Source organism: Selaginella moellendorffii, unplaced genomic scaffold, assembly GCF_000143415.4.
Source record: "Selaginella moellendorffii unplaced genomic scaffold, v1.0 SELMOscaffold_23, whole genome shotgun sequence".
NCBI classification, from domain to species: domain Eukaryota; kingdom Viridiplantae; phylum Streptophyta; class Lycopodiopsida; order Selaginellales; family Selaginellaceae; genus Selaginella; species Selaginella moellendorffii.
Window position 1 is genome coordinate 1,023,125 of NW_003314284.1, and position 27,421 is coordinate 1,050,545.

Here is a 27,421-nt window from a genome sequence, read left to right on the forward strand (position 1 = left end):
ACATCACATTCAATAGGCCGATCCTCTATAAATTATGCATATACAACAACTAAAATGTTTCATATAAAGGGATCAAAAATAATTAATACAAATCCATTGATGCCTCCTCTTAATATTCTTTTAGATCCCGGCCCAAACTAGAGAACTTAATTGCCTCCTATCCTTCCGAGAAGAGGGGATAAGTTCCAAGTGTACATTTACAATGGTATATATTAATATTAAAAGTTATATATAATATTACTATAGTGGATTTTGATAATTGTCAGATTGATTTCAATCCGAATTTATATATAAAATATGGTTTTTGGACTAATAAAAATCCACTTCCATATTTATTCTATGCACTTCCCTTACCATAAATCATGCATTGGAGTGAGCTTTATATATGCCTCCACCCATATTAGACTTTGATAATCTTATGAGATATGGGATTAGGTTACCAAGTAGTGCAATTTACAGAAAATGTCTCACTAAATCAATATTCCCAGCTTCCATAGAAGCATTGCCATCCTCCCATATATCCACTAGTGACAATGAACACTTCCTTATAGACCTTTCTCATTGGCAAGAGGGTGTAGTGATCCTTCATGTTGGTTGTAGTGGCAAAGTTGTTTTCTCAGGGCTCCACAAAATGGATGTAGAGGAGGCTGAATTTGTGGGTTGGAGTTAGAGGCTCCCGGATTCCAACTCCGATCTCCTTGCAAACAGCTTCCAGGATCTCTAGAGCAAAATGGCAGCTGTTCTCTCTTTAAGGAACTAGTCGATGAGGGCTGCATGAATTTCGACGAATCAAAACGAATCAAAACCTGCAAACCCATTCTTTGTCAGTTAAGATCTTTTAGTTTGGTTTTGACCTGCTCATATGTGCAGCGATCCTAAAGTCATCCATGGTGCCAGGGAACTCATTGATTTCCAAGAATCTTGGAGTGGATAAGTCAACCTACCATGGAGCTGTCTTATTGGAGGAAGATAATGGGGTAAGCTGGGCATTCCTAATAAAAATTCCTTGAAGCTTACATGTGTGACAACATGCCAAAGTTGAAGGATAAATCCCTCCTTTGTTATGCACTGCCTGGACAATTGGTTTCCAGGCCTCAACTTGTTCCTTGGACCATGTTCCTGTAGTGTCTGGATATCTGCAGGAAAAAGATGAATAGAAACCACACTCGTGACTATAGAACCATACCCAGTTCAGTGGGAGAGATTGGAGTGGCCTCGGCTATGAATAATCCCCTATGAGTAGTTCTCTGGGCATAATAAGTCGTAGCATGAAGCTGTGGTTCGTAATTATATGACTTACACCTTGTAAGTGGAGCAACCTCTGATCAAAAGCCAACTTTTAGGAGAAAAAGAACTGCTTCTTCTCCTAAGAATGAGAGGATGTTCTTATTGTTGTTGAATCTCTTGTGGCGCTTCCATGATTGACTGTACTCAATCTTGAGAACAATTCCACCTGCATAAGCGATAGCAATAAACATAGGATCCATTTTCTTCCAAGTTACCTTTGGAATGTCAAAGCTCGTGCAAGAGAAACGTAGCTTCACGGTCCATAGTTGTAGAAAATTACAAAAACGTAACTATTTCGCCTCCGACTTTTTAAGATAAAAAACAGAGAAATTGTGATTTCATAACAGTTTAAGTTTCATCCACGAGAAAAGAATAGGACAAATAGCCGACCAAGTCGGCCTTTCCACTTTCCACAGCAGCATTGCCATCCTCCCCTGCCTTTCTCAGTGGCCAGAGGCTCATTCGGGGCTCCACGAAATGGAGGCTGAGAGAAGAGTCCGAGCTTCATTGGATTGGAATCCAGCTCCAACAAAGTCCGAGAAGAACAAGCAGATCCCAACTCTTCCTGGCCGATCTCCTCACAAAAGATCTCCAGAGAGAACCTCTCAAGCGAGGTCAGTTCGATCGTTGGTTCTGTCTTTGAGGAACTGGTCGATGCGGCAGCCGTGAGCTATGGATCTCGACGCCTTCAAAGCCTGCAAATCCATTCCTGAAGGTAAGAAGAAAATTCCTTCCGAAAGATAAGAGATTGGAGCTCCTTGGCCAGGGTGATAAGCTGGGCAATTTGAAATTGCTTGTGTGAGAAACTCGTTCAGCATGCAAGATTTGAAGGAGAAAATCACCTCCTTTGGGTGGCTCGCTGCCAAGATCCAGCTTTAGGCATACACTGCCTGGACAATGGGTTTCCAGGCCTCGATTTGCTCCTCAGTCCATATCCGTCTGGATATCTACTTCGACCAAAATCCACATCCCGGAGGAAGATTTACACGTACCCCAATCCAGTCGGAGAGATTACAGTGGCCTACAATCCCCCTCGAGTAGTTCTCTGGGCATAGTAAAGCGCGGCGTGTGGCTGTGGGACGTAATTGTACAATAGAGACCATGTAAGTGGAGCAAGTACCACTCTGGAAAGGATCATCCAATTTTTATTGCCATGTCAAGAGCTAGTATGGTAGTTCTTACATGTGATTGAGCGAGAAATCGCCCAGCTGAAAGGGCCTGAGCAGTTCCTGGCATTCATGCCGAGAATCTATACGACTCTAGGGTCATTTTAAAGGAAAGCACGTATAATGGATTCGCTAGAAATCTCGATGGCGACGCAGTCATAGATAAAACCTTGGAGGGATGAACTTTACCATGAATGCCTTTTAGTTAACTTTTCTACTTTGGATATAACATATTTTAGGGATCCAGGATCATCCAGAGGTACGTCGTCGCGGCGCCATGAGCTGCCTAGGGCTGGATCTTGGCAACGAGCACAGCCGCATTGCGATCGCGCGGCAGGGCGGCGTCGATGTCTTTCTCGACGAGGAATCCAGCCGCGAGACGCCCTCTGTCATCTCCTTCACGCAGCGCGATCGCTGCATTGGCGCATCCGGCGCGGCGTCGGCGCTGGGGAATCTCAAGAACACGGTGTGGCAGATCAAGAGGATTATCGGCAGGAAATTTCGGGATCCGGAGCTCCAGAGCGACCTCAAGCTCATGCCGTGCCTTGTCACCGAGGGAAGAGGGGGATGGCCGGCGATCCACGTCTCCTATCTCGGCGAGCACAGGATCTTCGGGGCCACGGAGCTGCTTGGGATGGTTCTAGCGCACTTGAAGTCGATCGCAGCCAAGAACATGATGGGAGTAGCTCCAGGGGAGTGCGTGATAGGAACTCCAGCTTTCATGGACGACGTCCAGAGGCGAGCTTACGTCGATGCTGCTGCGATTGCGGGTCTCCGGCCTCTCAAGCTCATCCACGAGACGACTGCCGCCGCGATATCTTATGGCCTCTATCGGACGGATCTTCTTCACGAGACTCGGGAAATCTTCGTGGCTTTTGTGGACGTCGGGCATGCGCACACCCAGGTGGCGATCGTGGCCCTCCGGAGAGGTGTGCTGCGAGTTCTATCCTACGCGTTTGATCGGTGTCTCGGGGGCCGGGACTTTGACGAGGTGCTGTTCAGCCACTTTGCTGCGAAGTTCTCCGCCACCTACAGGATCGACGTCCTGTCCAACTCGCGGGCTTGCCAGAGATTGAGAAGAGCGTGCGAGAAGCTGAAGAAGATCCTCAGTGCCAATGCCGAGGCTCCCATCAGCATCGAGTGTCTCATGGACGAGAAGGACGTCAAAGGCTTTATTACGAGAGAGGAGTTTGAGAAGCTGTGTGCCCCGCTGCTACAGAGGATCAGGCATGCTTGTGAAAGAGCTTTAACGGATTCGGAACTGGCTGTGGACGATATCTCCGCTGTGGAAGTGATCGGTTCTGGTTCCAGAGTTCCTGCGATCGCTAGAGTTCTCGCTGCCGCTTTTAGGAGGGAGCCTAGCAGGACTTTAAATGCGAGCGAAAGCATTGCTCGCGGCTGTGCTCTCCAAGGTGCGATGTTCAGTCCAACTTTTCGAGTTAAGAAGCTCGAGGTAAAGCATTCCTTCGATTTTTTAGTTGTGTTGATATGTTTCGCTGCTACAGGTCCATGACTATTTCCTGTTCCCTGTAGCGTTCTCGTGGGCTGGACCCGCAGCGTTTGAGTATGGTCTTGACGATCCCACGACTCCTTCAGCATCCATCGTTCCACAGATTCTTCCAAACAGCATTGTTTTTCGGCGAGGGGTGTCGTTTTCTACGTCCAAACAGCTCACTTTCTGGGTAACTAATCCGATATTCGAGATTCGAGCGTTATATGGAGATCTGACTGAACTTTCGGCAAGCGCTTCGAACCCTTTTGCAACATTTACTGTAAGAACTGATCCTTCGGAATGGTTTTTTATTGCGATCCGTTTCAGGTGGGACCTTTGAGTTGCAGGAAACCAGAATCTTCGCGTCTGAGGCTTTCAATTCACCTGAATCAGCATGGAATACTCATGTTGTCATCAGCCACTGTAAGTATAGCAAAAAAGTCTCGTCTTTTTTGTTTTTCGACATTCATCTGGTCATGGGATTTGTAGCTTATGGAAGATGAAGAACTGGAATCAGGCATGCAGCAGGTATTCGAGAGCGTTTTAAGAATCTCTAGGAAACGTCTCTCTGTCGTTTCCAGGGACAAAGTAGGATGAGGAGATTGAGACACACCGATGTGCCAATCGTGGAAATGACAACGAAGGAGCTGTCCTCATTGGAGCTGCAAAATGCCATCGAGAAAGAGTTTGAGATGGAATTCCAGGATCGAGTGTCCGAAGAAACGAAAGAGGCGAAGAATGCATTGGAAGCTCTAGTGTACGACATGCGAAACAAGGTATTTGCAATGACTGCTTGTGGGATTCTTACCGATTGATGCATGCAGTTTTATGGAAAATTACAAGAATATGCAAGTGAAACGGAGAAGAAAGATTTACTGAAGAAACTCCAAGATACTGAAACATGGTTGTACGAAGGAGGAGACAATGAGACTAAAACTGTCTATGCTGCAAAGCTAGCGGACCTTAAAATGGTAAAATTGCGACAATTGCCTTCACTGCTTACTTGTAAATGCAGCTCGTGAAGTCACTCGAAGAACGGCTGGCCGAGGAGCATGCTCGTGATGCTGCAATGTCAGACATGCAAAGGCACATCGAGAATGTGCGAAATGCTGCTATTGCCAGGGGTGCTCATCTTGATCAGTTTCGTATTGAAAGGGCAAGTGATTGTTTTGTTAGTCTCAACATTTTTATTTGTTTTTCTCTTCTAGGTCTTTTCGGAATGCGATCAAGCGGAGTTATGGCTTAGGGAAGCGAAACACAGCCAGGCGATCCTGCCAAAATATGCGAAGCCGGCTGTATGGGCCTCTGACATTAAGCACAAAGCAGAACTTTTGGACAGGTGCCTTTAAAATTGTTTTGCATCTTCACTACCGGGTTTGTAATCTGTACAGATACTGTAAGTCGCTTATTGGATGAATCATCCGATCGACAACTTCACCAGTGGTCTTTACAGGAGCATTGTCCATGCTCAAAGTGATGGTAACATGTTACATCTCTTACAACTATAGCTCTGTCGACGATCCTGGAAATGACTTTGATTGCAGCATGGCACTCGGAGCAGATACGTAAGTTCTTGACGATTTGAAGCGGGGTGCCAGGATCAGTTGTCAACAAACCAAAAGCTAAAGCAACTCTTTCGCTGTGATAGCCGAGATGCTCCACATTTTCTTCCATCGTCTCGACATCCCTCAGCACCTCGTTCATATCAGGTACATAGCCAGCTTCTTGCATTTGCCGGTCCAGCCTTTCCAACTCGGCTTTAAGTTTATCAGTTTGTGGGTGCAGCTTGCCGGTCGTGCCAAACTCGTGCAACCTATTCTTAATCTCGATATAACTTTGTCCTGGGAGCTTCTTCCAATCTCTCTCTTGCATCGCTCGTCGAATTCTCCGGACGTCATCCCACCTCCCAACTCGGCCATAGATACTGGAGAGGAGCACAAACGCAGCGGTATTCGCCGGATCCAATTCCAGAACTCGATCGGCAACGAGCTCGGCTCTCTCCACGCGGCCATGCATCTTGTAACAACCGAGTAGCGTCACCCAGATAACACTCGTCGGCTGGAAAGGCATCTCGTCCACCACCTCCTCGGCTTGAGTGACCCATCCAGCCCGGCCGAGAACGTCAATCAAGCGCACGAAGTGGTCGACCTCGTGGGAAATGCCGTGATCCATCGTCATTGACACGAAGTAACTCCTGGCCAGTTCCACAAGTCCGGTGTGGCTGCAAGCGTGCAAGATACTGTTAAAGGTAACTCGGTTCATTTCGCACGACTCCATGACCATCTCTTGGAATAATTGCAGGGCGTCGTTGCTATGCCCGTGCTGGGCATATCCGGCGAGCAGCGTGTTCCAGCATACGAGATCTTTCTTTTTGACTGTGTCGAATGCGATCCTGGCTTCGTGCATTCTCCCGCATCGTGAGTACATGGTGACGATCGCGGTGGCCACCACCAGGTGCTTTTCCAATCCAAGAGCGATGATCCGGCTGTGGAAGGCTATGCCCTCGGAGAGAGCTCCCAACCTCGAGCAAGCGTCCAGCACTCCAGAGTAAGCGTACATGTTTGCTTTGGTTCCTTCCAGCTCCATGTTTCGAAACATTTCCAGGGTGGTCTTTCCATCTCCGTGCTCCGAGTAGGCCGTGATGATAGCTCCCCAGGCAACGATATCTTTGCGCTCCATCACGTCGAAGGCTCTCCGAGCATCCTCAACACTGCCACACTTCGCATACATGTCCAGCAAGCCAGTTGTGACGATGCTGCTCTTGCCGAAAGATGGTGGCTTTGCTTGTCCGCCGCTGGAAGACGCAACGATCAAGTGCGAGTGAATCGCCCGTCCCTCCTCGAGGGCGTCAGTTCCGAGCGCTCCACAGGCACCCAGGGCGATGGAGAAGATGAAGTCGTCGGGCTCCACTCTATCGTCCTTCATCTCCTGATAGGCATCGAGAGCGTCCCGGAAGAGCCCGTTCTGGAAGTAGGCGAGGATGAGGATTGTCCAAGAGAAGACGTTCCTGGTGACTATCCGGTCGAAGGCACTTCGCGCTTGATCCAGCTCGCCGCATTTACCATACATCTGGACGAGCAAATTCCCGAGAAACGTATCGCCGTCGTAGCCGCGGGACTTGAGGAGGAAGTGGAGCCTCTTCCCTTCCCAGAGGTTCTGGCTGCTCCCGCATCTTCGCAACGCCTCGGCGTAGCATTTGGTGGTGTCGCTGCTGCAGCGCAAACTTGGACTAGAACCCACTACTGCTACATCGCTGGCGAGCCGCGGAGAACAGCTGGAGCTCCAGACAGCGTCCATTCATTCCATCACAAAGCTCTCCGCAAGCATTAGGTAAGGTTATTTTGTGATTTATAGATTCTTTCTCTTGACACGATCGGAGACTTATATTTGAAAGTAAGGAGTCCAGAGGAAAAACTGCAAGCTCTCAGCCAGGCAAGAAAACTTTCAAGCTTTGACACGCTTTCACAAAGCTCTAGGTAAGGTTATTTTGTGATTTATATATTCTTTGACACGATCGGACACTTATATTTTGAAAGTAAGGAGTCCAGAGGAAAAACTGCAAGCTCTCAGCCAGGCAAGAAACCTTTCAAACTTTCATTTAAGAGAAACGCTTTGAAAGAGCTAGCTTCGCAATTCTAGCGAATCTCACGACGAATACAGTCGCCAGCGATGAATAGAGTTTATCTCGCTAGCTCTCTCAGCCTGCTCTCGTCGCGACCATGGCCACAACGAAGGGTTCGTGGACAGCGGGTAGAGGCAACGCTTACTTGCAGTAATCGGCGGCCAACTTGGGCTTAGTCATACAGGACGAGATGAGCGATGTGCGTGGTGGTGGTGATAAGAAGTCCAAACTCGATCACGGCAGGAGGTCGCTCGTCTTGGAGGCTGGATCGAACTTCAGATCCATCTTTCCTCGTAAGAGTTGCCAGTTCTCTGTCTGCGCAGAGACTGAAACAAGTAAAGTTGAACGCAAGTACAGCCATTATAAGTTAAGCTTGACTCGGTGATCATATGCGGTTCACTTGTCGGTGGGTCAGATCAAAGCAAGCTCACACTTTTTTCCTTTTTGTATTTGCTTGGAGATGTTTGAGGAGTACCATGTACACCTCGGCTCTTTTGGCAAACCGATATTGAGGGAGTCTATGTCGCTGACGGCAATGGCGACGCGGAGGGAGCCCGTGGAGAATCATCGCAGCAAGTAGCCTGGCAAGTGGCGTTGTATAGTTGATCGATTGGTGAAGTCGGACTGGGGAAATAGCAAGTACGATTCGATTCAAACAACAAAGAGTAGCCTCCCAAATTCTGTTGATCCCGTGCATTGACGTTCAAACGGATGAAATGGCTTTTTCTCCAGTCAAGGCAGATCAGTTAGCACATAAAAAATATTTCGAGTATCTTTTAAGCAAGAAAAGTTTAAATATATTTCATTCTTCTACATATTTCTTGCAGAAAAAACAAGGAATTCATCCCACAAAACAAACAAGTTTGTTAATTTTACAACACTTCTATGATTTTCTTTATGAATTCCTTGGCTAAGAGCGTATACGTGTGTTCAGTTGGGTGTATTATATCCCAAAAGACGTAATCGCTTGGATTCTTGCACAGCCCACTCAATGTATTCTTTTGTGAAAGGCAATTGGGACAACAACCCCCGGCATTCTTAAATCCAAACCTCTTTGGGTTCTCCACGTATGATTTGATCAAAGCCATCCACAAATGTTCCTTTCATCCCTGGAAATCTCTTTGCCACCCCTAAAACAATCTCCCGAGCTTGCACATTGAATTCTTCCACCAGATTGTTAATCTCGCCCACACATTTTCCTCCAGAGGTCACAATAGGTGAACACCCTAGTGCCCCGACACTTGAGTAGACGATCTTTCGAAATCCATACTTGTATAGCTGTTCCAATCCTTTCTCTAATGACATTAACATTGCTTTCAAGTCAATATCAGCAATGTTTTGAAGATTTGCTGCAATATCATTCCCAGCAGAAGATATCACAACCACAAAATCATTGAGATTGAGATTTTTCTTGGAGAGCTGCACGAGCTGCTTTAGCTGCTCGTTAAACGACACAACGCCCCAGTCCGAGTGAGTAGAGTCGAGTAAGCCACTGCCGTCTGACGCAAAATTAATGCTTGGTGGAAGTTGACTCCCAGCTTTCAAGCCCAGGAATGGTCTTGAAAAGGGCAAACCTATCGCCTTGTTTATCAGATCTGGAATTATAAACCCATCGCTACACCTCCCGGATGGCTTTCTAAACCTCGTCTCCCCATATGGCACAAAATCACAGTGCGAAACTGAATTCTTCACATATTTGTTTGTGCCCACGTCGAAGATTGAATCTCCCATGTAGATAGTCCTGAGTTGACCTCCCATACACGCACACGCAGAGAGCCAAGATTGCAAAGATCCTCGACCACTTCGTCATCTCGCCAAACTTTAATATGGCAAAACCTAATGCACAAGCTAGTTTATATAGAGTTAGGGAAAAGGAAAAGGTTACTTCATCTAATAAAAGTACCTTTAAATACTTGAATGAAAACTAAAGTTTTAGCAAGCATTGTCTACACGATATCATAGACGACACAAGCTCATCAAAGTTGAGGATCGCAGAGAGCCAAGATTGCAACCACGAATACTAAGATCCTCGACCACTTCGTCATCTCGCCAAAACCTTATGGCAAAACCTAATGCACAAGCTAATTTATATAGAGTTAGGGAAAAAGGAAAAGGTTTCTGGCTGTGATTAAATATCGGGAACTAGTTATGCAAAGCTTAAGGAGATAGTTGAGTACCTTTAAATACTTGAATTTAAACTATAGCTAAAATTTTAGCAAACTTTGGATGCATTGTCTACATGATATCATAGACAATAATAGACTGAGGAAGGATGGCAGCATTATCATACACCACAAGCTCATCAAAGTTGAGTATCCCTCCCACTTCACCAGACACGGAGTGATAGCCATCCGGTGGAGCAACCAACTCGGCCTGTCCTCGGTCACCTTGAACACACGAGTGTTAAAGCTTCGAAAGGAGTAACATACTCTCGAATTATATTAAACGTGATAAAGTCATTATCCGTTAGGCTTTTGTTTAAACCAACAGGCCCGTTAAACCAAAAACCTAAGAAAATCGGACAGTGCAGAGAGCTTTTTGGTGAAGAGTAGGGAGAGAGACAGGTAGGGTTCTTAGCGAGCTATACAGTTTCTTCATCAAAACATCTTCTACAAATCAGATTACTAGGCAAAACGGAAGGTTAACTCTTTCAGCAGATCCTCTGTTTCTTCTGCATACGGACAATCTCCAGCTGCGGAGGAAGAAAAATGACCACCTGTTGGTTGTCGTACTCCCAAAAGGACTGCATAGTATCGACGGACGAGAATTCAAACACAATGCTGAGGCAGCACTCGTCCTCCACAGGCTCCTCGTTGCTGTAAATCTTCACCATGTCCAAACACGTCTTTTGCAGGTCACCTTTCACAGGGCCAGATACAATGTCGATTCTCCCTGCAGCAACCACAATATCAGTCAGCATGCATCGTCAAGAGGCCACACACCACACTAACCTGCAAATCTTGGTAGTTTGAGACGGATGACATACTTGTCTTCCGACTCCTTATGCTGCACAGTTCCCCTTTTGTTGCCTTCAGCTCAGATTCGTACAGCACCAGGTTCCACTCAAAGACTCTCGCCTTGAAGACGTTCCGCTGCTCTTTACGGATTTCTTTGGTATATGTCTTCAACCATTTCCAGCGTTCACGCAAGGAATTCATTGCCGACGTGTATCCTCATGAAGCCCTGAACGAAGTTGTAAGCGTCCTCAAGGTCTGTTGCGAGATTGCCAGTAACCAGTTTCTTCCTCTGAAAATGCGGTGATGAGAACGAGCTGTAAGAATTGAGATCAGCTTACCATATCGGGTTTTACGTAGTAAACCCCGACCAGAAACTTGGAGTTCCTTCGAGTGAGCGTTGTGCCGGTTTTCCTTTCATATTGTTCCTTGAGTGTATCATATTGTGCTTGCAGTTCCTCCAGAGTACCTGGCACCAGCGCATACGATTCCTCGGGGAAGGAGGTCTTCAACCAGTCTCTCATACTGGAAACATGCTTCTTGTACGCCCTGAAAGGAAGAATATGAGAAATATGTTTAGTGCTGTCGTCTCACTTACGCGTAGCTTTCTGGAGCGATCTTGCCGTCGCAGACTGTCACGAATCCAAAAATGTCCAAAATCCCATAGTTGTACACATCGTTGGCCCAAGCAAAGGTATACAGTCGATCAACTGGGTGAAATTCCTCGAGCTCCCTCAAAAGCTCGTTACAGCCAGATGAGCCCGACTGAAATGTGTCCTCGTCTTTCAAACTGGACCAACATTCGTTAGTGCCTGCTACGAGGGGAAAACGGATTTAATTTACCTCCATTTAGCTTCAGTGACGGAAACCGGCAGCCAGAACTCGGGGTTCACGTAAGGGTAATGCTTCTTCATCCACTGGATTAATTCAACGTTTTTCACTTTGCTCTTGAAGTCGCAACGCCACCGCTGTAGCAGAACGAAGCACGTAAGTTACAGGCAGGCAGATCATTTCATAAGGCTACTCTTACCTTGGGTTCGTCCTTGTCCTCGACCTCGTGGTATTCCCGCATGTCCGTCTTTACCTCGAGAACAGCGTTTCCGTCGTCGTCGCGAATTATCTCACCATTCTCGTCGCGTTGCACGGTATAGAATGTGACTCCTTCCACTTCTGCAATCATGTCTCGATCACGGGGAATCACGTACCGAAAGCCGGGAAACAGCGAGCCCATGTGAATTCTGTCTTGAGATTCAGTAGCTGCCTCAGAAAAGCAGCGCTTCGTCTCAGCTGGTCCCCGACTGATCTTGTCAAGAATAGAATCAAGTGTCGCCTGCCTCAAGCCCACATAAGTCTGATCCATCTTGTCGTCTGATGGAAAGTTGCCGGAACAAGATACTAGCGGATGCTGGAACATGAAGGAGGCTGCAGTTGCTTCAGATGGCGGACAGTTCAAGAGAGACCTTTTCCTGCGAGAACCCGGGCTAGCCGGGGTAACGAGAGTAGCAGGACGCGTGACCGAGGAAGCCAATGGGGTACCCGGGGTAGCATGAGGCACTGATGGAATGGAAGTTGACGCCGTGGAAGCCGATGGAACCGGATCTACATCCATAACTACTGGACCTGCTAAAGCAGCCTTAAGTGATAAACCTTGATGTATTTTCCGTTGAGACTCGGATGCTACTCCTCTGGGAGGCTCTCCAGTCAGCCTAATATGCTTGTTAGTTCCCTTATCCCAACACTCGCGAAGCAAATCCCTCTTCATCGGCGCTTACCCTAATCCTTCTGAGAGAATAAAATATGCCACAAAATAGAATATATTGTCTTGGCGCCCTAAATTTGAACTAATTTTTTAGGGACGCATTATGAAAAACCAGTTAAGATTTACTTATCCTTGGCTTGGAAGTTGTAGTGACTCTCTTTTTTGATAAATTCAAGAGGAAGAACCTCAGACCAAGCTTCCTTTAAAGAACGAAGGTGCATCATCTACTCTTCCGTCAAAGAAAGAAAAGAAATACTTCCCTCCTTCTCTCTTTCTCTCTGTCTGTCGTTTTAAGCTTGTGGCATTTTTAGATCATTCATCTTGTCTGGCGCGGCCACACTGTGAGGAGATCAGAAGATGATTGATGTGAGACTCTCGGCTCAAGGCATTCAACAGGTAAGAGTATGATCCTCCAGTTTTTTATTCTCCATTTTGTTGATATAAAACTGTCAAGCAGGACGTTTTAATTGGAATAATCAAAAAGAGTTCTGAAGCTTACTTGTGTGGTTCAGATTCTAGTTTCTCATCTGACAAGATCTTTGGACACATTGAAATGTGCTTTACACTGGTTCAAGGTGATATACAAAGTTTTGCATTCTCCCATATTTGCATTCAGGACGAGAGATGTAGTTTGCGTATGGAAGTCAGCAGCTTACACACTGAACACGTAGCTGGGGCTGGCAATACTGGCCGTGATCCACAGGTAAAACTTAAAAAAAAAAAACAAAGACTTCTCTTTCACTTTAAAATATGTTGCTAGAAAACTCACTCTACTTACAGGTGCTTTCTCTCGATTTTCCCGGGCTATCATTCGAGAAGCTAGATCCAGTCTGGTGGTTCTCGCCGCAGGAGGCTCCTAACATCGAGGCATTCCGGACCTGAGAACTTCCTTCCGCCATTCTTTCATCTAATTTGATGTACTCTTCATGAACTCAGTGAACCTTCGCAAACGGGTCGCTTCTTTCTGTCGCCATCTTCTTTCACGGCCAGAAGAAGAAATTACATTCTACTTTCTTCGTGGTGCATATTCTTTGGATGTTCTTCCGTTTCTGTAACTCTTTCCACTGTGGTTCGCTCCAGGTACTTACCGGTGATAAAGCTTTGCAAGCTTGCAATCTAAGTACTGAGTGAATTTGCAACGTTGTGTTTTCTCTAACCTTTGGAAATTTCACAGGACGTGGTTCCTCTCCCCAAAGGTTTTCCAAAAGTCATCCCGGAGTTCGTGCGGATGATATGTTTCCAATCGTGAATGAAGTGGAGTCATGACATTTGGCCTTTGACGTGTCTCAGATAGACTTCTATGATCAACTCCATAACTGCCAATCGTGTAAGATCTTGGTAATGTACAAATTGCTCTCAAACTCTCTTCTTCGGATTTCTTGTTTTGCCAAGAGTTGAAAACTCTCTTTCCTAGGTTTTGCATGCTTGGAGCGAGATGAGCATACAGACAGCTACAATCTTTTCAGCACTGGTTGCCTTCCCTCCAGTGAGTCTTGCAGGGAAGGCAGCCTTAAATCCATCAAGAACTTCATCACAAATGTTCTAGAACTGGAGAGCATTGCGGTTCAAGCAGCATCTGGGGATGCCGAATTCAATCATGACACGAGCAGCATTGGATATAAATAGAGAGAAAAAACCGACTTACTCTGGTATCCTTTACGATCTTTCACAGGTGTGACTGCTCCCAAAGTTCTCCAGTTGATGGATTTGGGAGGGTCAGAGCCGACGTTGCCAAACATTCTGATGCCTGCATCACCATCCATCTAGATTACTATCACTGGCGGCATTTGCATTTGCAGCAAACGAAAGCCAGACCAAGAGACGAGGACACATTCTTAGAGAGTTGCTTATCTCGTTAAAACGAAGGGTTATTACAGCAGTTGCAGCACGAGACTCATGCGGGCGCACTACTGTCGATCTTACGGACGTATTCAAAGAGACTTTGCTAGGACAAAAAAACGTGCACTGAATGAGACTGAAGAAGAAATCTCTTTGCAAGTTGGCAAAGGATATACAATGCAAATGAGGATCCTTGACTCAAGACAAAATGGCATCGCAAAAACAAACAGGAGAGAGAGAGAGAGAGAGAGAGAATTTAAACTCTACCTCTGAAGTGTTTGTACGGCTCCTCGAATCCAATTCAAGCCAGACTTTCAGTTTAGCTTGAACTCCGCATCTCTGGAATACCATTCATCAGCACTCGTGTACTTGCAATCTTGCAAAAGCTCGCCCGTCGTCAGCATTTGATAAAGAAGACATCGAAACCTTATACGAAAGCGCTGACATTTCAACCCAGCCGTTCGAACCATGGTCGAATGTGTGATCACCTCCACCTGCATCTGGATCAAACACACCGAGTACGAACCAAAAACAAAAAAAACAAAAAAAAAAAAACTCTCAGGTTGTACCCTTCCCGCAGAGGCAAAGGCACACCAATAGAACCTATGAAAAACTCGGGCTGAATCAAAGAAGACCGCGGGTGAAAAACGTCCTCCACAATCGCATAGCCAATGGGCAGACCTCACCTCGGTAGAGCACCGTTATCTCGAGATCCGCATGGTAGAAATCCACGTTCTTGTTTGGATTGGTGATGTTGAGGATGCAAAACATGACGAACCTCAACGTGTAAGCGTAGTCGTTTCCTCTTCCTTTTAGCTGCTGCTGCTCCAATGGATCCACTGGGATCACCTGTCCATACATCATCTCCATGAACAGGACGGCCGGGCGAGGATGGTGGTAGGGAAATCCAGTAGTAAACGAGCCCAGCAGCCACGGAGAGGATTCCAATGACCAGCAGCAATCGAAAGAGCTCGGTTCCAGATTCCTGCTGCTGCTGCTGGAGTTGCTGCTGTAGTGGGTCTTGTGTGTCCGATCCGATAGTCACAGCCAATGTTCTGGCTCAACCAAGGCTCCCTCGGCCCCAGCTCCTACTCCGAAAGTCCTGGCCTGCAGTGACTGTGGAGCGAAGTTCCGGGATCACCATCAACACCAGTGCTCGTCAGCAACGCATATGAAGGGTGACGCCCACGGGACGGGGCAAAGCACTTCTCATGCTTCGTGTGCGGCGCGAAGTTCGACTCCCGCAGTACCTGGACCAGAACTTCCTGGTAAAGCACGCAGGTAACCACTCCTCTGGCCAGTTTCCAGAAGCTCTCTCGTTATTTACCCGTGTTTTTTCAGTGGAGAGCACGCGCAACGACGACCCGGAACGAGGAAGAGTCATCGCACACTTCCATGCGAAATGGAACCATCCAGGCAGCGAAGCGTCCGTCATTGACATCCTCCGCGTGTACAATCCGGTCACAGGGTGAAGCGGTTCGTGGACTACAGAGAAAAGCTGATGGCCCAGAGAGGCAGCAAGGACGAGAAGATTGGAAAGAATGGAAACGAGGTCCTGCGCTTCCATGGCACAACGGTTTTGTGCGGGCTCGGGACGCTGCAGCAGCAGTCACTGTGCAGCAATCTCTCGTGCAGCCTCTGCAACATCATCCTGATTCAAGAAGAAGAAAGCAAAGGTTGATGGATTCCTCCGGTTTGGGGCGGCGATCTATGTGACGGCAGCCAGCAGCAAGGCAAACTACTATGTCAAGGCCTACGGCAGCTCCTCGGGTTCCAGGCACCATGCCATGCTCGTGTGTAAGGTTCTGGCCAGGCGAGTGTTCAAGGTGACCGAGGACAGGCCGAGTTGGTTGCTCCACCAGATGGCTATCACTCCATGTCTAGTGAAGTGGGAGGGATCCTCAACTTTGATGAGCTTGTGGTGTAATGCTGCCATCTTGCCTCAGTTTATTATTGTCTGATGGCTAAAACTTTAGTTTTAATTCAAGTATTTAAAGGTACTTTTATTAGATGAAGTAACCTTTTCCTTTTCCCTAACTCTATATAAATTAGCTTGTGCATTAGGTTTTGCCATATTAAGGTTTTGGCGAGATGGTCGAGGATCTTAGTGTTCGTGGTTGCAATCTTGGCTCTTTGCGTGTGCGTGTATGGGAGGTCGATTCCTCAACTCAGGACTATCTACATGGGAGATTCAATCTTCGACGTGGGCACAAACAAATATGTGAAGAATTCAGTTTCGCGTTGTGATTTTGTGCCATATGGGGAGACGAGGTTTAGCAAGCCATCTGGGAGGTGTAGCGATGGGTTTATAATTCCAGATCTGATAAACAAGGTGATAGGTTTGCCCTTTTCAAGACCATTCCTGGGCTTGAAAGCTGGGAGTCAACTTCCACTAAGCATTAATTTTGCGTCAGACGGCAGTGGCTTACTCGACTCTACTCACTCGGACTGGGGCGTTGTGTCGTTTAACGAGCAGCTAAAGCAGCTCGCGCAGCTCTCCAAGAAAAATCTCAATCTCAATGATTTTGTGGTTGTGATATCTTCTGCTGGGAATGATATTGCGGCAAATCTTCAAAACATTGCTGATATTGACTTGAAAGCAATGTTAATGTCATTAGAGAAAGGATTGGAACAGCTATACAAGTATGGATTTCGAAAGATCGTCTACTCAAGTGTTGGGGCACTAGGATGTTCACCTATTGTGACCTCTGGAGGAAAATGTGTGAGCGAGATTAACAATCTGGTGGAAGAATTCAATGTGCAAGCTCGGGAGATTGTTTTAGGGGTGGCAAAGAGATTTCCAGGGATGAAAGGAACATTTGTGGATGGCTACTCTTTGATCAAATCATACGTGGAGAACCCAAAGAGGTTTGGATTTAAGAATTCCGGGGGTTGTTGTCCCAATTGCCTTTCACAAAAGAATACATTGAGTGGGCTGTGCAAGAATCCAAGCGATTACGTCTTTTGGGATATAATACACCCAACTGAACACACGTATATGCTGTTAGCCAAGGAATTCATGAAGAAAATCATAGAAGTGTTGTAAAATTAACAAATTTATTTGTTTTGTGGGATGAATTCCTTGTTTTTTCTGCAAGAAATATGTAGAAGAATGAAATATATTTAAACTTTCTTGCTTAAAAGATACTCGAAATATTTTTTATGTGCTAACTGATCTGCCTTGACTGGAGAAAAAGCCATTTCATCCGTTTGAACGTCAATGCAGATCAACAGATTTTGGGAGGCTACTGTTGTTGTTTGAATCGAATCGTACTCCATTGCCATCAGCGACATAGCCTCTCAATAACGGTTTGCCAAAAGAGCCGAGGTGTACATGGTACTCCTCAAACATCTCCAAGCAAATACAAAAAGGAAAAAGTGTGAGCTTGCTTTGATCTGACTCACCAACAAGTGAACCACATATGATCACCGAGTCAAGCTTAACTTATAATGGTTGTACTTGCCTTCAACTTTACTTGTTTCAGTCTCTGCGCAGACAGAGAACTGGCAACTCTTACGAGGAAAGATGGATCTGAAGTTCGATCCAGCCTCCAAGACGAGCGACCTCCTGCCGTGATCGAGTTTGGAGTTCTTATCACCACCACCACGCACATCGGTCATCTCGTCCTGTATGACTAAGCCCAAGTTGGCCGCCGATTACTGCAAGTAAGCGTTGCCTCTACCCGCTGTCCACGAACCCTTCGTTGTGGCCATGGTCGCGACGAGAGCAGGCTGAGAGAGCTAGCGAGATAAACTCTATTCATCGTTGGCAACTGTATTCGTCGTGAGATTCGCTAGAATTGCGAAGTTAGCTCTTTCAAAGCGTTTCTCTTAAATGAAAGTTTGAAAGGTTTCTTGCCTGGCTGAGAGCTTGCAGTTTTTCCTCTGGACTCCTTACTTTCAAAATATAAGTCTCCAAAGAGAAAGAATCTATAAATCACAAAATAACCTTACCTAATGCTTGTGGAGAGCTTTGTGATGGAATGAATGGACGCTGTCTGGAGTTCCAGCTCTTCTCCGCGGCTCACCAGCGATGTAGCAGTAGTGGGTTCTAGTCCAAGTTTGCGCTGCAGCAGCGACACCACCAAATGCTACGCCGAGGCGTTGCGAAGATGCGGGAGCAACCAGAACCTCTGGGAAGGCAAGAGGCTCCACTTCCTCCTCAAGTCCCACGGCTACGACGGCGATACGTTTCTACGTTTCTCTGGAATTTGCTCGTCCAGATGTATGGTAAACGCGGCGAGCTGGATCAAGCGCGAAGTGCCTTCGACCGGATAGTCACCAGGAACGTCTTCTCTTGGACAATCCTCATCCTCGCCTCGCCATCGCTTCATAGTTTTAGTGTTTATACTTTACCTTTTATTACTAATTTTGAAGTTTTAAAATGTGAACTTTCATCTAATTTCAAGCTACTGACGGCTAGTTCTCTTGAAGAGCAAGAAGAGCCACAGAGCATCGCTTCCTGTTCATCTTCCAGTGGGAGCAGCTCTAAACTTCTATGTTGTTGGAACGATAAAACACGCAGAGGACTCTTGAAAACACCAGTTCAACTAGCAAACTTATCAAGTACATGAAAACATTAGGAACGACGGACACTGAAGACTATAGATGCAACTGCGAGCAATCTCAACAGTACATCCAGCGTACGAAAAACGTTTATATTGCAAGAACGAGGAACGCTCCAAAAAGCGTGGAAGGTAAGGACGTTTCTCTTTCAGTAAAAGTTTGATCCTTCTCATTCTTTCAGCCCTGCAAAGCTCCTGGTTGTTTGAGGTCGTTTACGAGCAGGGAGTACATGCTACAACCCTTCAGAGCATCTCGGAGACTTCATTCAATAGCATCTCGGGAGCTTCAGTGAGTGCCAATACAGCAGCTCCGCGCTCGATCGTCTACCTTGAACAGTTCAACAATTGTTTCGCCAACGAGCGGGCAGCGGCCTTAGAGAGCATCTGATGACGGCCAGCTGATGTATTTGCCACTTGTGGAAGACAGCATGGGCAGATTGAATTCAGACTCATCGGTCTACAAGGCTCTGGAGAGGGGCAAAAACAGCCTTGAAAAGCTGAGATCCATGCCAGTCAATATCAGCAATGTTTTGAAGATTTACCGCAATATCATTCCCAGCAGAAGATATCACAACCACAAAATCATTGAGATTGAGATTTTTCTTAGAGAGCTGCGCGAGCTGCTTTAGCTGCTCGTTAAACGACACAACGCCCCAGTCCGAGTGAGTGGAGTCACTGCCATCTGACGCAAACTTAATGCTTGGTGGAAGTTGACTCCCAGCTTTTAAGCCCAGGAATGGTCTTGAAAAGGGCAAACCTATCGCCTCGTTTATCAGATCTGGAATTATAAACCCATCGCTTCACCTCCCGGATGGCTTGCTAAACCTCGTCACCCCATATGGCACAAAATCACAACGCGAAACTGAATCCTTCACATATTTGTTTGTGCCCACGTCGAAGATTGAATCTCCCATGTAGATAGTCCTGAGTTGAGGAATCGACCTCCCATACACGCACACGCAAAGAGCCAAGATTGCAACCACGAACACTAAGATCCTCGACCACTTCATCAAAACCTTAATATGGCAAAACCTAATGTACAAACTAATTTATATAGAGTTAGGGAAAAGGAAAAGGTTACTTCATCTAATAAAAGTACCTTTAAATACTTGAATGAAACTAAAGTTTTAGCAAGCATTGTCTACACGATATCATAGACGATAATAAACTGAGGCACAAGCTCATCAAAGTTGAGGATCCCTCCCACTTTGCCGAGACTTGGGAGAAGGCAGTGGAGATGTGATGCACAGCTTGGGCGTAGAGATCAAACGGGCCGATCATCAGAAGCAGCAGAAGAAAAGGCCTTGCGACTTACCACTCTGCTGCAAACAGCGCTGTAAAGCAGCGGTGGTTGATAGATATGGCTGTCGAGGATATACTAGGCCGAGAGATGCGACACCATGCTGTGCCGCCCTCCCGCCACCGGAAATCTTTGCCCATGTGCGCTAGGGCACATGGGTACAGTTCCCGAACTCCTCTCTTCCAACAATCACACCTATAAGTTGAATTCTTCAAAGTTGACAACGTCCTGTGGAGCGAAGTTCCGGGATCACCAGCAGCTCCATCAACACCAGCGCTCGTCAGTAACGCATTATGAAGGTTGACGCCCACGGGACGGGGGAAACCACTTCGTGTGCGGCGCGAAGTCCGACTCCCCGCAGTACCTGGACCAGCACTTCCTGTTAAAGCACGCAGGTACAGTTTCCAGAAGCTCTCTCGTTATTTACCCGTGTTTTTTCAGTGGAGAGCATGCGCAAGGACGACCCGGAACGAGGAAGAGTCATCGCATACTTCCATGCGAAATGGAACCATCCAGGCAGCGAAGCGTCCGTCATTGACATCCTCCGCGTGTACAATCCGGTCACAGGGTGAAGCGGTTCGCGGACTACAGAGAAAAGCTGATGGCCCTGAGAGGCAACAGGGACGGAAAGAATGTAAAGGAGGTCCTGCGCTTCCACGACACGACGGTCTTGTGCGGGCTTCTCCGCAGCAACAGTCAACCAGTCAACCGGCTTCTCCGCTGCAACAGTCACTGTGCAGCAATCTCTCGTGCAGCCTCTGCAACATCATCCTGGCCGCATTCAAGAAGAAGAAAGCAAAGGTGGATGGATTCCTCCGGTTTGGGCCGGGGATATATGTGACAGCAACCAGCAGCAAGGCAAACTACTATGTCAAGGCCTCCTCGGGTTCCAGGCCCCATGCCATTCTCGTTTGTAAGGTTCTGGCCGGGATGGTGTTCAAGGTGACCGAGGACAGGCCGAGTTATGGCTATCACTCCGTGTCTTGTGAGATTGGCTATGGTCTGTTGTTTGTTGTTTTTCGTCTTTCGTCCCTGTCCCTGACTATTCTCTGATGTAGACGATGAGAATGAACACGAGAGCAATCCCACCGGCCGTGTCAATCTCAAGGAAGTCCTCTGGATCGACCAGATAGTGGGAAATGTTCTTCGCAAGGTGAGCCTTTCGTTTCTTTTTCCTGGTCATGAAGAAGTTTGCGAAAGAACTTTCTCATATTTGAGACTGATGATGTGTTTCAGCTTAACATGGCTTTGGAGTATCTTCAACCAGCTTTTGGAAGTGTCATAGTGGATGTGAGTTGCAGGTCCCCTAGGTAATTGACCGAGAGATGGCCATTGGTTGTTAGAACACGAACTTCTTGTAAGATTCTGCGCTATATGTGCTTTCACTAGCAACCTTCTGGTGGTTCAAACAGGTTGGAAGATACAAGTACATGTGATTGATAACGAGCTATGCACTTACATCCTATAACGAACCCAGAGAAAAAAGGCAACTACAAGAATTATATTGAGGTATGCTATGATTCTCTGATCATCCAAACTAAATTGTGTATTTTTTCCAGGTGCTTTGACGGGGACAAGTATGACATTTACCTTGGGAGGACAAGTATTATTAAACTTCTAAGAATCAAGAGGAGTTTATCAAGCAGCTGCTCTATTGTTTGAGGCTTTTGGTTGCAACACTTTCAGTAAATACTTTTGTATATTGTTTTCTTGCATGTTTACTCTTAACTCATCTATTCAAGATTTATGTAATCCGTGAATATGCATGATTTAGCATGACTTTTCTCGCTGGAAGTTTCTCTTACGCTGGCTCTCACTGTAAGTATCACTGTTAAGTTTTCTCTTGAGTTATCCAAGCTCTTTATACTTGGTGTTTGTTTTTTCAGTGCTCCCTGGCCGTGATCGAGAGAGGGATTTGGAACTCCAGTTTTGTTTGTTTATCAAAACTATGGTTTTTCCATAGCTTGATGATGGCACTGGGCCGCAGTGTCACTCAGGCAAGATGCACTTATATTGTCCAAAGGAGGTGAAGCCATTCAAGAGGCTTCACTCTCGTCAAGCTTCGAGATTTTTTTCCATTTATTCGTTTGCTAAGTAAACTAACTTGAATTTTGCACGACTTTGCATAAGTCAAAACATTGTTGCTAAAAAAAGCCTCTGTGGGGAGTTACAAGTTATTATGCCTACGTGGCATATTGTTGCATCTATAGTCTTCTGTGCGCATCGTTCCTAATGTTTTCATGTACTTGATAAGTTTGCTGGTTGAACTGGTGTTTTCAAGAGTCCTCTGCGCGTTTTATTGTTCCAACAACATAGAAGTTTAAAGCTGCTCCCACTGGATGATGAGCAGGAAGTGGTGCTTTGGGTCTTCCGTGACTTGCATGCTCTTCTATGTGTCCATGCTCTTCCAGGGAACTAGCCGTCAGTAGCTTGAAATTAGAAGTTCATTGCCGTTGCTCATTGGAAGTCCACATTTTAAAGCTTCAAAAGTTAACCTTGTTAATTTTATAGACTTTGGTAATAGAAGGGAAAAGACGCCACCCTAAAACTAGGAAGCGATGGCGGCTAGCTCACAAAGTAAGAGACTGTTGTGTACTTTGGGACTGATTGAGGCTGGCCATTTCCAGGCGCACCTCTTTCGGAAGCATCGTCTGTGGCGGAGTTGAGACAGTTCATCAGCCTGACTTGCTCCTCCTTAGTTTCCGACGTTGTGCTGGAGACGCTCACGGCTGCTGCGGCGACCACAATGGTGCGAAAGAAAGCCATTCATGGCTTTCGGACGTGCTCAAGGAAGGCCATGGACGGCTCTACGATCTGGTCAAGCAGCTCGCGCCCCCACCCCCTACCGCTATAAAGGTTACTACACACTAGCTCTTTCCATGTCTTTACTTTTGTTATCGTGTTCCCCAGAAGCAGCTCCATGCCAATCCATTCGCGGACTTCAAAGCCAAAGATCGTTGCTTACAGCTGCCCAAGGATCTCGATTTTCTGCTGGAGGGCTATGACGAGGAACGAGTGAACTGTACGCTCGACTTCGATCTTGGGCTCACCGACGAAGAAGCTAACCAAGTGACACTGGCTCTGTCAGAGAATCACTTCCCCGTGTGGCTTATGGAACCATGCACATTCCTCACATTTGAGGAGAACTTGGATATAAGGGTTCAAGTAGTCCGGCTCTGGATAAGTGCGTCCAAGCTACCACTCTATGTTGGATGCACCACAACTTGTAAGTTCTGGACTGGTCTTTGGATGATCTAGCTAAAGAATGTGTCAGTTGAAGAGCCCAGGCAAATGGCAGTGCCGCCGACAGAACCGGCTGACTTCGCTTTAGAAGAGAACCTCCCATCGACGTTCCAGATCAGAATGAGGGAGACGACGCTGATAGGCATGCACTGGTATTTTGGAACTCGAAAAAGCTTCCAATGGTTTCGAAATTTAATCACGTTGATTGCTTGCAGGTCCAAAACCATGGGCTGGTCTCTGCAGCATCCGGCGCCTAACGACTTGCCCGAGACTTGCCCGGCCTTCTTCAAGTGTTACGCGAAGGTGCGTTACCCCATCACGAAAACCGAGGGAGGCTACCCGTCCCACGGTCGGATCACCGGTGATTGCGAGGTTGACAAGATTGAGTTTGAGGAGAGCATGGAAGACGATTTACATGATCTCAAGTGTAGGGAAACGCCGCGGGTGTACAGGCGGCTCGCCGCATTGATCTACTCCAGGGATGTTTGAGATGCATCTTCCGGGACAGTTTCATTTCTTTGAGCGCATTGAGCTTTGGGTGTGCAAAAATCCCGCCACAAAAGAGAGCGAACCAATCCATGTAAGTGAACTATTGACATTCGCCCTCAAATCCCATTTCCATGAAACACCGGCTCTCAGGGAAAAAACTTTTCAAGCTTTCATTTGAAAGTTTCTTTGAAACGTTTGAAAAGAGCCACTTTGTTCTAGCGAGACTGTTCTATACATTCGCTAGGACAAACAAGTTTACCTCGCTATTGCTGCGTACAAGACCACTATCGAAGCCTATAATAGAAGTCGCAGTCCTCGACACTCTCCCCGCAGAACTGAGACAAATCGGGATCAAAGCGCACCGCGCTAGCGGACAGAACAGGAAAACCCTAATGGACACGTGGCGAGGGTGTGTCATGTAACACTCCCCCCCAAACCGAAGCCACTCACCAAACCAAATCTGTCACGTAGGAGCTGAAACTGGTGTGGCCCCAACGGCTTAGTGAGAAGATCGGCTGGCATATCCTGTGTCCCGAGATGTTGGACGGCGAGGGTGCCACCGTCAACCAACTCACGCACGTAGTGAAATTGGACTTCAATGTGCTTCGAGCGGGCATGGTGGACGGGGTTCTTGGACATGGCAATGCTGCTTCGGTTGTCACACCAAGAAGTAGTGGGGCCATCTTGTGCACATCCCAGCTCGGCAAGTAACCCTCGAGCCCAGACCACGTCCCTGCTACCAGTAGTGAGTGCGATGTACTCCGCTTCTGCACTAGAAAGGGCCACCACAGATTGTCGCTTGGAGGCCCACGTGATGGCACCTCCTGAGAAGGAAAGGCAAATGCCAGAAGTCGAGCGATGACCTTTGTTGTTGGCAAAACTAGCATCCGTGTAGCATGCTAATGATGCATCACCCCCTGAATAAGCAATGCCATAGTCCATAGTGCCCCGGAGGTATCTTACGATACGCTTGGCAGCTTGCCAATGTATGGTGGTTGGTGATGTGTTGTACTGACTCAAGGCAATAGTCGCATATGTGATGTCGGGGCGAGTCATTAGGGCCAAATATGTGAGGCAACCAATGAGATGCCGATAGGGAGTCCCAGTGGGTAGAGGCTCACCAGACTGCTCAACTGTGAGGTCGATAGCGCCAACGACCATCGGGGTCTTGACGGGGTGGCAATCACGCATACCAAACCGATCCAGCAAGACTTCGACTTTACGGCGTTGGCTAAGCATGTAGCCACCAGAATCAGGGTCACGTGTGACTTCAAAGCCAAGAAAGTAAGAGACTCGGCCAAGGTCCTTCATCTGGAATTGCTGGCTGAGGGCATCTTTCAGAGCAGCAATGGCATCGTTGTCATCACCCATGATGAGCAAATCATCAACGTAGAGGGCCACAATAACCATGCACTCAGCATGACCATTGACATACACATTGTGATCAGCATGACAGCGACGAAAGCCTTGAGCACGTAGGGTGGCATCAAATTTTTGATACCAAATACGGGAGCTCTGTTTTAAGCCATACAAAGCTTTCCGCAATTGCCATATAGGGCCACCAGGGGCAACATCGTCCTCAAAACCAGGAGGTATATGCATATAGATGTCCTCTTGCAAATCCCCATTCAGAAATGCAGTTTTGACATCCATATGGTGGACTGGCCATTTGCGAGCAGCCGCAAGGGCAAAAAGAGTACGGAGGCTAGCCATTTTTACAACCGGTGAGAATGTTTCATCGTAGTCAAGGCCATGGACTTGGCGAAAACCGCGAACAACCAACCGTGCCTTATAACGTACAACCTGGCCATCTTTCCCATACTTTTTGGAGAAAATCCATTTTGGATCCAAAACACGTCGTCCCGGTGGCGCTGAATCAACTGGAACATAAGTTCCGTTAGCCCGAATGGAAGAAACTTCTTCCGCAATAGCTTCCATCCAAGATGAAGCCTCAGGTCCTGAGATGGCCTCATCATAGGTCATGGGGATGCCGATGTCAACAAGGCCACAAAAGTCATCAAGCTCTGCAGCATCTGCTTCAGCATTTTCCCGGACTTTTAACGAGGGCCGACGTTCCCGGGGGTGATCAAGAACTGGCATCGGATCAGGCATGCCACGACGTCGACAAGGTGGTGGAGGTGTCGGAGGCCTGTCCTCAACTAGAGGAGCATCAGCTGGTTCAAGCATGTCCAGAAGTGGAGGATTCCCCAATGGAATCTCTGGTGGCAACTCATGAAGAGGATCTTGAGGCGGAGGCAAGAGTGGACCATCTCCCATAAGTGGGATCAAAGGAACAAGTCGAGTCTCAGCAATAAAAGAAGGATCTTGAAGAGCCTCTGTATGCATGGGAAAGTCGTCTTCATTGAACATGACATCTGTGCTTACAAGAGCCTTGTGAGATGCGAGATCCCACAACTTGTAAGCTTTTCTCCCGATAGTGTCGTCTTGTGCATATCCCACGAAGATGAATTTTTTACTCTTGGGATCTAGCTTTTTCCGAAGTTGATCAGGGGTATGTGCGTATGCTGCACAACCAAAGACCCGAAAGTGGGACACATCAGGAGTAGAACCTGTCCAAAATGCCTCAGGGGTTTTTCCATCCAAAGCAGCCGTGGCAAGGCGATTTTGTACATGCATTGCTGTGGCTATGGCCTCTTGCCAAAACATCTTGTCAAGATGTGCATCGGCTAACAAAGCACGAGCAGCATTGACAAGAGTACGATTCTTTCTTTCTGCAACACCATTTTGCTGGGGGGTGTAGCGGGCTGTAGCTTGCAGTCGTATGCCTACATCACGACAAATGCCCCGAAGCTCATTGTTGAGGTATTCACCACCACCATCAACTCGAAGAGCTTTTATCTTTCGACCAAGGAGGTTTTCAACGTATGCCTTGTACGTTTGAAAGGCAGCAACTGCATCACTCTTACGCATCAAGAAGTGGATGCATGTTCGACGGCTATAGTCATCAATGAATGTGATGAAATATCTTGCGCCATCGTGACTTGGCACGTCCATGGGGCCGCAAAGATCAGAATGGACTAAGTCCAGAAGTCCAAGTGCTCGATGCTTACTCGGTGAGAAATTCCGGCGGTGATGCTTGCCTAAAACACAAGCTTCACAAAATGTAGATGGGATACGTCGGAAATCCAATCCAGTAACAATATCTTGGGATTTCATCCGTTGAAGAGATTGGTAATGAACATGACCGAGTCTTTTATGCCAAAGCTCCGCACGAGAATCTGCCTCCACAGTCTGAAAGGCCTGAACTGGGTCGACAGCAGTAATCTCATACAAGTCCCCAATGCGTGACCCACGAAGCAACTGTGTACCAAGCATATGAAAGTCGCTAGAGTCAACTAAAGAGACTCCCTTTGCATCAAAGACTACCACCGCATTTTGATCACATATCTTGGCGACGGACATTAAGTTTCGTCGTAGGGTGGAAACATGCATGGCACCATCAAAAGCCATGGTCCTCCCATGATCGAGTGAGAGCCGGAATTGCCCGATGCCGTCCACAGGGATGGTGGTATTGTCACCTAAATGAACACCACGTTTTCCAATGCTCGGCTGATAACACTCAAAAAGACTCTTCTTATTGCTCATAAGATTAGTACAACCAGAGTCTAAGAGCCACCGGCTTGGTGCAGCAATTGCCTCTGCGTTGTAGAGCTCCTCAACAGCCTCATTTGCAGTAGCAATTCC

The 27,421-nt window shown here is 47.0% G+C and overlaps 4 protein-coding genes, 1 long non-coding RNA gene and 1 pseudogene across 5 annotated transcripts; 1 reads left to right on the top strand and 5 right to left on the bottom strand.

Annotated features, from left to right (window-relative positions):
• Positions 1-616: 616 nt before the first annotated feature.
• Positions 617-1,487, bottom strand: LOC112347710 (12-oxophytodienoate reductase-like protein). Its single transcript, XM_024679044.1, has 3 exons — positions 1,432-1,487; positions 1,034-1,136; positions 617-742 (listed from the first exon to the last, which is right to left on the bottom strand). Exons 1-3 carry the CDS (start codon positions 1,485-1,487, stop codon positions 617-619), a joined length of 285 nt encoding a protein of 94 aa, XP_024534812.1.
• A 155-nt stretch (positions 1,488-1,642) lies between these two features.
• On the bottom strand, positions 1,643-2,732 carry LOC112347711 (annotated as a pseudogene).
• Positions 2,706-6,360, top strand: LOC9643066 (heat shock 70 kDa protein 15). The gene is made up of 12 exons (XM_024678900.1): positions 2,706-3,906; positions 3,959-4,225; positions 4,273-4,368; positions 4,435-4,473; positions 4,527-4,721; positions 4,770-4,916; positions 4,961-5,101; positions 5,154-5,284; positions 5,337-5,424; positions 5,490-5,654; positions 5,731-6,193; positions 6,247-6,360. The coding sequence occupies exons 1-9, from the start codon at positions 2,731-2,733 to the stop codon at positions 5,359-5,361; spliced, it is 2,217 nt and encodes a 738-aa protein (XP_024534668.1). The 5' UTR covers positions 2,706-2,730; the 3' UTR covers positions 5,362-5,424; positions 5,490-5,654; positions 5,731-6,193; positions 6,247-6,360.
• On the bottom strand, positions 5,380-7,242 carry LOC112347712 (pentatricopeptide repeat-containing protein At3g26782, mitochondrial-like). The gene has a single exon (XM_024679045.1). It carries the CDS (start codon positions 7,240-7,242, stop codon positions 5,380-5,382), a length of 1,863 nt encoding a protein of 620 aa, XP_024534813.1.
• A 559-nt stretch (positions 7,243-7,801) lies between these two features.
• Positions 7,802-9,325, bottom strand: LOC112347713 (GDSL esterase/lipase 6-like). Its single transcript, XM_024679046.1, has 4 exons — positions 8,618-9,325; positions 8,444-8,565; positions 8,043-8,247; positions 7,802-7,882 (listed from the first exon to the last, which is right to left on the bottom strand). The coding sequence occupies exons 1-4, from the start codon at positions 9,323-9,325 to the stop codon at positions 7,802-7,804; spliced, it is 1,116 nt and encodes a 371-aa protein (XP_024534814.1).
• Positions 9,326-11,270: 1,945 nt separating this feature from the next.
• Positions 11,271-11,566, bottom strand: LOC9656660. The gene is made up of 3 exons (XR_002992852.1): positions 11,552-11,566; positions 11,365-11,489; positions 11,271-11,311 (listed from the first exon to the last, which is right to left on the bottom strand). It is a non-coding gene; the product is annotated as an uncharacterized LOC9656660 (long non-coding RNA).
• Between the last annotated feature and the right edge of the window lie 15,855 nt (positions 11,567-27,421).

Excerpts from the sequence above, each read along its gene's own strand:
- LOC112347712 (XM_024679045.1), bottom strand. The coding sequence starts at position 7,242 with ATGGACGCTGTCTGGAGCTCCAGCTGTTCTCCGCGGCTCGCCAGCGAT.
- LOC112347710 (XM_024679044.1), bottom strand. The coding sequence starts at position 1,487 with ATGGATCCTATGTTTATTGCTATCGCTTATGCAGGTGGAATTGTTCTC. Across the intron at positions 1,137-1,431 it reads GGAATTGTTCTCAAGATTGA|ATATCCAGACACTACAGGAA; the intron begins GTACAGTCAATC and ends TTTTTCCTGCAG. Across the intron at positions 743-1,033 it reads GGATTTATCCTTCAACTTTG|AACAGCTGCCATTTTGCTCT; the intron begins GCATGTTGTCAC and ends CCTTAAAGAGAG.
- LOC112347713 (XM_024679046.1), bottom strand. The coding sequence starts at position 9,325 with ATGGGAGGTCAACTCAGGACTATCTACATGGGAGATTCAATCTTCGAC. Across the intron at positions 8,566-8,617 it reads TACGTGGAGAACCCAAAGAG|AATACATTGAGTGGGCTGTG; the intron begins GTTTGGATTTAA and ends CTTTCACAAAAG. Across the intron at positions 8,248-8,443 it reads AAGAAAATCATAGAAGTGTT|AATTTGGGAGGCTACTCTTT; the intron begins GTAAAATTAACA and ends CGGGATCAACAG.
- LOC9643066 (XM_024678900.1), top strand. The coding sequence starts at position 2,731 with ATGAGCTGCCTAGGGCTGGATCTTGGCAACGAGCACAGCCGCATTGCG. Across the intron at positions 4,369-4,434 it reads TCATGTTGTCATCAGCCACT|CTTATGGAAGATGAAGAACT; the intron begins GTAAGTATAGCA and ends TGGGATTTGTAG. Across the intron at positions 5,102-5,153 it reads ATCAGTTTCGTATTGAAAGG|GTCTTTTCGGAATGCGATCA; the intron begins GCAAGTGATTGT and ends TTTCTCTTCTAG.